The following is an 8,581-nucleotide window of genomic DNA, read 5'->3' on the forward strand; positions in this document are numbered from 1 at the left end:
GATTCCCAGCAAAGCTGGTGCTGGCAGGCAAGGCCCTGGTTCAGGGAAAGGTATGACCCCAGAAAGGGCCAGTTCCAGAAGGAATGAGGGGCTTCTGCAGATCTTCCAGATGAGAAAGAAGAGGTGGTGATCTCTGAGGGAAGGAGCAGCAGGTCTGCCTCTCCTACGAGCCAGGCTGCTCTGCCCACCTGAGGCCAGGTTTGGTTTTACAGGAGCCCTGTCTCCTTTTCCACATGCTCCTCAAAGAGAACTTCTATTCAGAAGAAGCAGAACCTTCCTGAGAAAACCCAGCACCACCCCAAAGTCCTTTTCTCTGAGGCTGTTATCACCTCCTGGGCAAACCCATGCAGTCCAGTGCTGGCCAGCCCATCTTATTAAGGTTCTCAGCTTCTCCATCCCACAGAAGTGCCATTCCCCTCCTGTGCTCCACAACAAACCAGATTTCTCCCACCTAGGGGTACCATATCCCGCTGGGTCTTCATTATGGGAGGAGTTGGCTGTATGAGATTGCATAACTAGTCTGTGGTTCTTGGCCCTTCCATTCCAGCCTCAAGACTGCTCCCAAGGACACCATGTCCAGCACCAAGCCCCCTCCAGGAAATCTGTAGAAAAGACACCATGCTTTGGTGATGCGCTTTTTGCAGGGGCCAGCTCCAGGCCAGGGGCAGAGACAGTCTCATGGAGCATTGCTAGAAGAAGGCACAGGGACTAATTAATTTTATTGGCAGAGTGAAGGCAGGATCACAGGCTTCCCTGCATGCCTGGTGAAGTCCCAAACAGATCCCTTTAAGGTCATGGACAGCTAAGCATCCATGTGCTCCAGGGCACCCAAAGAGTCCACACTGCAGGGTCCCTCACAGGGACAGAGTGGTCACCAAGGAATAGCTTTACCTTCCCAGCTGAGCAGAGTCCCGTGGTGTTTCTCAGAGAGGATCGGCAGAACAGACAGCAGCCCTTGCACGCTTCTGTCCACCGTCAGATCAGCCTGCAATGGGCATAAGTGAGGAGCAGGACTGAGATACCACTGTCATTCTCAGAGTCACAGACTGCTCTGGGTTGGAAGGGAACTTGGAGCTCATCCAGCTCCAACCCCCACCACGGGCAGGGACACCTTTCGCTAGACCAGGTTGCTCCAAGCCTCATCCAGCCTGGCCTTGAACACTGCCAGGGATGGGGCAGCCACAGCTTCTCTGGACAACCTGTGCCAGGGCCTCACCACCCTCACAGGGAAGAACTTCTGCCTAAGATCTCATCTCAGTCTCCCCTCTGTCAGGTTAAAGCCATTCCCCCTTGTCCTGTCCCTACAGGCCCTTGTCCAAAGCCCCTCTCCAGGCTTCTTATAGCCCCTTTAGGCACTGGAGCTGCTCTAAGGTTACTGCCTTGGCTGTGGTGATCATGAGACAGTAGAGTTTGAGATCCTCAGGACAGAAGAGTGTGCAGCAAGCTCACTGCCCTGGGCTTCAGCAGGGCAGACTCTGGCCTCTTCAGGAACCTGCTTAGTAAGGTTCCATGGGATATAGCCCTAGAGGGCAGGGGGTCCCAAGACTGCTGACATTCAAGGGTGACCTGCTCCAATCTCGGGAGCATTGCGCCTGACTAGAAGGAAATGAGGCAGGAAGGCCAGGAGACCTCCATAGATGGATAAGGAGCTGATGAAAAATTTAGAGGCAAAAAAAAGAAGCTTATAAAAGGTGGAAACAAGGACAGGAGGCCTGGGAAGAGTACAGGGGTGCTGTCTGGGAAGCTAGGGACCAGGTCAGGAAAACAAATGCCCAGTTAGAATTGTTTGGCAAGGGATGTGAAAGATAACAGGAAAGGCTTCTATAGGTACGTAGCAAATAAAAGACAGATTAGGGACAACGTGGGCCCCCTCTGGAAGCTATTAGGAGAGCTGGCTACCCTGGCTTTGGAGAAGGCTGAGGTTCTGAATGACTTCTTTGCCTCAGTCTTCACTGGCAAAAGCTCTGACCACACCGCCCAAGACTTGGAAAGCAAATGCAGGGACTGTGAGAATGAAGACCTTGGGCCCACTGTAGGAAAGGATCTAACTCAATGAAGTGAAGTGCCAGCTCCTGCCCCTGTGTTGGGGCAATCCCAGGCACAGCTACAGATTGGGCAGAGAAGAGACCCAGAGCAGCCCTGAGGAGAAGGACTTGGGGGTGTTCGTTGACAAGAAACTGAACATGAGCCAGCTTCAGTGCCCACTTGAGCCCAGAAACAAGGGCTATATTCCCAGCAACGTGACCAGCAGGTCAAAGGAGGTGATCCTGCCCCTCTACTCTGCTCTCGTGAGACCTCACTTTGAGTATTGTGTGCAGTTCTGGTGTCCTCAACATAAAAAGGACATGGAACTGTTGGAACAAGTCCAGAGGAGGCCACAAGGATGATCAGGGGGCTGGAGCACCTCCTGTGTGAAGACAGGCTGAGAAAGTTGGGGCTGTTCAGCCTGGAGAAGAGAAGGCTGCGTGGAGACCTCATAGCAGCCTTCCAGCATCTGAAGGGGGCCTACAAGGGTGCTGGAGAGGGACTCTTCATTAGGGACTGTAAGGGTGGGACAAGGGGTGATGGGCTTAAACTTACTTAAACAGGGAAGTTCATGTTAAATATCAGGAAGAAGCTCTTTACTGTGAGGGTGCTGAGGCCCTGGCACAGGTAGCCCAGAGAAGCTGTGGCTGCCCCATCCCTGGCAGTGTTCAAGGCCAGGTTTGATGGGGCTTGGAGCGACCTGGTCTAGGATTAGGCTTCCCTGCCCGCATAAGCGGGGTTGGAACTGGATGATCTTTCCAACCCAAAGCATTCTGATTCTATGACGCAGGGGGGCAGTTCTGGGCTCAAGTAAACGCTGTCAGGTCATGGGGAGCTTCTCATTAATCAACACCCAAAGTCCTTCCCGTCAGGACTGCTCCATCCAGTCTCCCCAAGCCTGTGTTTGTGCTTGGGATTGCCCAGGGGCAGGACCTTGCACTTGGCCTTGTTGAACTCCATGAGATTCACACAGTCCCATCTCTCCAGCCTGACAAGGTCTCTCTGGATCCCATCCCTTTATTCCCAGCCATCCACCATCACCGGCTCAGCTCATGCCCATCATCAGCAAGGCTCCTTCCACCCAAACCATGCAGAGAGCCACAGGAGGTGGGAAGAGTCTGTTACATGGGGAAGAGTCTGTTACATGGGAGGATGGCTGGGTATCTGCATGCTTTCTGGTGGCTTGGATGACGGTGGCTTGGGCTGGGAAGCCAACTACAGGTTTAACCCAACAGGACGCATAAGAGATCCCAGCTGCAAGTGGGATGCTACGTGCAGCTTTCTCAGGATCTCAGTGCTGCAGGAGCCACCCCCACCCCAAAACAGGGATCCTGCAGGATGAGAGGAGATGTCATGGACCTGCAGCTCTTTGAGGAAGGGGACAGAGGACGGGATGGTGCTGCTCCTCCCCTCCCCGCTCAGTCAGATTCAGGTTCTCTGCACATCTCCAGGCTGCAAAAACCCCTTATCCCCCTGAACGTCCTCCTGCTCACAGTGGACATGTGCTGGTGCTATTTCCCAGGCAGCACCCACATGTTCTGCAGTGACTCAGCACAGACACAGGCAACCAGGAGCCCAAGAGGCAGCTCATTTTCACATGGACCCCTGCTCCTGGGAGCCATCCATCTCAGCCACCCCAGGCACCCCTGTGCATGTTTGTAGGCTTGTGTCCCTCTCAACCTTCTCAGCCAGGACCCACCTCCTGGCCACCCATGTCGGTTTTCACCCAGCCAGGGTGAAGTGCCACGCAGAGGATCCCGGCTTCCCTGTAGGTCAGAGCCTGGCACCTGGTGAGCATGTTGAGGGCAGCCTGGGGAGGAAAGAAGCGTTAGCCACGGGCAGTAGAAAGCTCCATGCACAAGGCTCCCCTCCCATGGGAGAAAAGGCAATGCCAGGTCTTCGAGAGACTGTATTCTGCCTTAGGAGGGCAGCAGCTGGGCATGTGGATGCCCAGGAAGCTTGGGCAGTGATCAGCATGGATCAGTCCCTCCATCTCATAATCTCAGGTGCTTCACTAACATCAGGCAGCTCTGACCCCCACCAAGCTCACGATTCCCAGTCTCCATACCTTGCTGCAGCGGTAGGAGATGACAGGCTTGAAGAAGCACTGAGGAGTTTTTTCAATCGACCCCAGCACAGTAGAGATGTTGATGATGGCTGCCCTGTGGCAGCTCAGCCCCTTTTCTGTGCTCTCCTGAGCAGCCTTCTTCAGCAGTGGCAGGAAGGCCTGGGGGGAAGCAACCTTGTGGGAACCTGTGCCCTGAGCCAGCCCTACTTATGGCAGCTGCACCCCAGTCTGGCTACGGGAGGGTGGAGGAGGAAGAACAGTGGGAAGCCAAGAGAGCTGGGTGTTTGCTTCAGTGCTCCCAGTTAGCCCAACACAAAACAAGGGATATAGAGGGCTTGGGCTGGGAGCACAGCCCCAGCACTAACCCATCCCTCCTGCAGCCCTGGGAAACATGGCAAAGCCCTCTGAAATCTCCATTGCAGAATCATAGAATCTTTTCCAAATAACGTTGGAAAAGACCTTCAAGATCATCAAGTCCAACCGTTCCCCAGCACTGCCAAGGCCACCACTGAACCATGGCACTAAGGGCCCCATCTACGTGATTTGTGAACACTTCCAGGGATGGTGACTCCACCACTGCCCGAGGCAGCCTGTTCCAATGCCTGAACACCCTTTAGGGAAGAAATTGTTCCTTATCTCCAGTCTAAACCACCCCTGGTGCAGCTTGAGGCTGTTTCCTCTTGTCCTATCCCTTGTTCCTTGGGAGCAGAGACCAGCCACCTCCTGGCTCCATCCTCCTGCAGGCAGTTGCAGATAGCAATAAGGTCACCCCCGAGCCTTCTCCAGACTAAACCCCCCAGTTCCCTCAGCCATTCCCCATCACACCTGTGCTCCAGGCCCTTCACCAGCTCCGCTGCCCTTCTCTGGACCTGCTCCAGCACCTCAATGTCTCTCCTGTAGTGAGGGGCCCAGAACTGAACACAGGATTCGAGGTGCAGCCTCACAACCGCAGTCAGCCCCAGCTACCCTCCAGATGGGTCAAATCCCTGCTCCATGGTAAGCATTACCCCCAGAGCTTTATCCATACCTGGGCCATGAGCAGTGGCCCCACTGCATTGGTCTTGTATGTTCTTATCATTTCCTCAGCATCCACTGTCTCCAGCGATGCCTCCGGTTTGTAGATGCCAGCATTGTTTATCAGCAGGTTCAAGCCTGTGCCATTCAGCTTCTTCCTCCACGATCTTCACTGCCTTTGTAATGGTGGAGGGATCTGCAACATCTGCAGTGGAAGAGAGGAGGGTTTGAGACCCACAGGGTCCACCCAGGAAGACGAGGGAGGTTATGATGCTCAGTAACATCCATGCACCCTGACTTGTGTGGTCGTCCATCTGTGAGCACCAGATGGTGCTCTGCAACCAGCTCAGGGCACCCTGGCACCCACAAGCCCCAGCTCACCCCAAAACTTCCTTCTTCACCCAGCTGCCAGCAGCTGAAGGACCCTGCCCTGGGGCAGTCCATGGGGCAAAGACAGCTGGGGACAATCCACGGTGGCAAAGCACTGCTGGGGCTCCCATGCTGTGTCAGCCTCTGCCAGTGGGCAGAGTCCATGGCTGAACAAGCTCTGGAGAAACCAGGGCAGCCTCGGGAGGTTGCAGGGACATGGTCTCTATACGGGCTGCTCTGGAACCTGCTGTGGGATGACTCTGCCAGGTCCTACAGCTCCTGCCCAGGCTCTGGGCCGATCTCACAGCATTTCCATAGGAGCTGCCTTCCTGGTCTCACCTGGGACCTGGGATCAAGGCAGCTCAGCTGTATGGCAGAGCAAGGATGCAGCCACTCACCTGGAGGAGCTGGAGGCTGCCAAAGATAGGTCTTAAGAACCTCCTGGTCCTGTGGCCACGGGGCAAGGAGGGTTCAGGGAACAGGGTACTAGGGCTGAGAGAGGTCTGGAGAAGCTGGGCTTTTGCCAGCAGGACTTGAAGCAGCTCTGAAGAGCTGAATCCCCACATACAGCCTGAAGGCAGGTAGGGAGGGAAGAAGAAAAAGTGGGCAAGTGTGGCCCCATTTTACCAGCCACAAATTTACCAACTCAGAGGCAGAGCACACCTACCCAGCTTCACAAGAACCAAGTTTGGGTGTTTGGATGCCAGATCTCTCAGCTCCTACAAAAAGAGACATGGAAACAATCAGCAAGAGGCAGAGGCAATGCAAAGCACCATGCTGGAGCACCAGCAATGGTGCCACCCTGAGGGAAACGTCTTCCAGATGTTACTTAGTGCTTGTGAACACTGGGCTGGGCCTGCTGAGGTCCTCAGGCTTCTGCTAGTCTCCACAAAGTAATGTCCATGTGCTCAGAGCACTACATGGCCAAAACTGCAAGGTACTGTGGCCACTCTCCCAAAAGGTCTATGTTCATAACCCAGCCAGAGCCACAGCAAAGGGTGAGAGCAACTACTAAGGACCAGCTCCCTGCAGAAGTAATGCAAACTGGCCAGGGATATAGCCAGAAGTGTCTCCCACTGACTGCTGTAAGTGAGATGGAGGAGGAATGGCTGTGATTGCCAAGTTGATGTTTAGGGAAATCACATCTGAATCCCAATAGCCCAATCCCATTCACTCTGCCCTGGATACTCCATCTCTCCCCACCCCCACCCCCCCACCCCCCCAAGAAAAGTGAACCACTTATTTGCATGTTTTTATTATTTTTACCAAACATGAAGGATTCAGATGCTCTTTCCAAAAAGGCAACTGTCAACCACACGGCTGTACAAGGCTTAGAGAAGCATCCCCCAGTGGAAAGCAATGTGCATGGACTACTCTGGGGGACACTGGCTCCAGTCCAGTCCTGCAGATAGTCCTCTGAGCTCATCATTGCCATAGTCCAGAAAGTTGTGGGGGGAAGAAGAAGGCCTATGAGAAACCTGGAGAGGGGCTTTGGACAAGGGCCTGTAGGGACAGGACAAGGGGAATGGCTTTAACCCAACAGAGGGGAGACTGAGATGAGATCTTAGGCAGAAGTTCTTCCCTGTGAGGGTGGTGAGGCCCTGGCACAGGTTGCCCAGAGAAGCTGTGGCTGCCCCATCCCTGGCAGTGTTCAAGGCCAGCTTGGACAGGGCTTGGAGCAACCTGCTCTACTGGAAGGTGTCCCTGCCTGTGGCAGGGGGTTGGAACTCTATGAGCTTTGAGGTCTCATCCAACCCAGAAATCTGAGCTCATTCTGACCCTCTGAACTTGGGCAGCAGCAGCAGCAGGAGCTGGGCACCCCAGGCTGGCAGCAGGGTGAGTTCTCACTGCACAAACTGGAGTAACACCAGCAGCAAGTACACAAACAGCATCCCAAGGGCTTCCTAAGGCACACGCCACACTGTATGGCAAGCTGCGGTGGGTCACAGAAAGCAGAAGAAAACCAAAGCCGGAGCTAAGGAAAGCTGGAGCTTTGTGGATGCTTTGTTCCTGTGATTCCTCACGTGTGAGTCTCTCCCATTTGAGTGCAGTGCAAAGCAGGGAAAGGAAGATCCCAGAGCTCCACGGGCCACCAGTTAACGACCCCCCGGATTTTGGAAAGCGGCGACACGTTGCAGAACCAGCCGGAGCAGAACCACTGAGGTTCACACCAGGCTGACCCTCCTCAGCCCCAACACCGCGCGAGGCGGCGCTGTGCCACAGCCCACGAGCAAAGGTTTGGCACGGGAAGGCCGGCTGGGACACAGCCGAGGTGGTCTCAAATAGCCCGGCAGCGCTGTTGTCAGGGGGTGACATGGCTGATCCTTTGCCTAAAGCACAACAGACAAGCAGAGGGCTGTCTCGCCGTGCAGGACATGGCACACCGAAAGCTCTGCTGTGACGGCAGTGCTCCTCTCGCTCGGGCAAAGTTCACCGAGCGAATTACTACCGGCATCCTCCGGCACCCATGGCTGCTACCGGCACCCACGAGACGAAACCCCAGCCCTTTCCCGCGCTGACCTGGGCCCGCGGCCCCGCGGGGTCCCGGCAGGTCGCGAAGATCCAGGCGGGTGGTCGCGGTGTCCGCAGGAGCTGCTTCACCAGCCCCAGCCCGATACCGCGGTTGGAGCCGGTCAGCAGCACCCCACTCGCCGCCATCCCCAAGGCTGCGGGGCGGGGCACGCCAGGCACCGCCTCCAGACCCTGCGGCGCGGGAAGCGCGCTGGTGTATTCATTCCTTTCCATGTAACGCCCGGTACAAAACCGGCAACCGCAGCCCAATCCGGCGGTCCTTGCCTGCCCGGCATCCTCGACAGCGCAGCACATGCTCTCGGAGGGTACAGCGGACCCCCCATCTCTTCCCAAGGCTGGGGTGCAGGGAAGGTTCACAGCTTTCCTGGGCAGCTCCCCCCAGTTTCTATATAGAGCATGATATTCCATTGTTTGGAATATCCCTTTGGCTAGTTCAGGTCAGGTATCGTGTCTCTGCTTCCTCCTGGCTTTTCAGGTATCGTGTCTCTGCTTCCTCACTGACAGAGCATGAGTCTGAACATAGGGTAAGTACTAACCAATAACCCACGCATCAGTGTGTTGTTAGCATTATTC

The 8,581-nt window shown here is 55.3% G+C and overlaps 1 protein-coding gene across 1 annotated transcript; it reads right to left on the reverse strand.

The window, feature by feature from the left end:
• Window positions 1-701: 701 nt before the first annotated feature.
• LOC133277229 (C-signal-like) lies at window positions 702-8,168 on the reverse strand. Its single transcript, XM_061468854.1, is given in 7 exon segments — window positions 702-985; window positions 3,725-3,835; window positions 4,094-4,252; window positions 5,121-5,264; window positions 5,266-5,312; window positions 6,144-6,195; window positions 7,997-8,168. Coding segments are annotated over 7 exon segments (765 nt in total). The 5' UTR covers window positions 8,135-8,168; the 3' UTR covers window positions 702-871.
• Between the last annotated feature and the right edge of the window lie 413 nt (window positions 8,169-8,581).

Source organism: Pezoporus flaviventris, unplaced genomic scaffold (assembly GCF_033815535.1).
Source record: "Pezoporus flaviventris isolate CSIRO_AGI_PZ_B2104156 unplaced genomic scaffold, CSIRO_AGI_Pfla_v1 ptg000054l, whole genome shotgun sequence".
Lineage (NCBI taxonomy): Eukaryota > Metazoa > Chordata > Aves > Psittaciformes > Psittacidae > Pezoporus > Pezoporus flaviventris.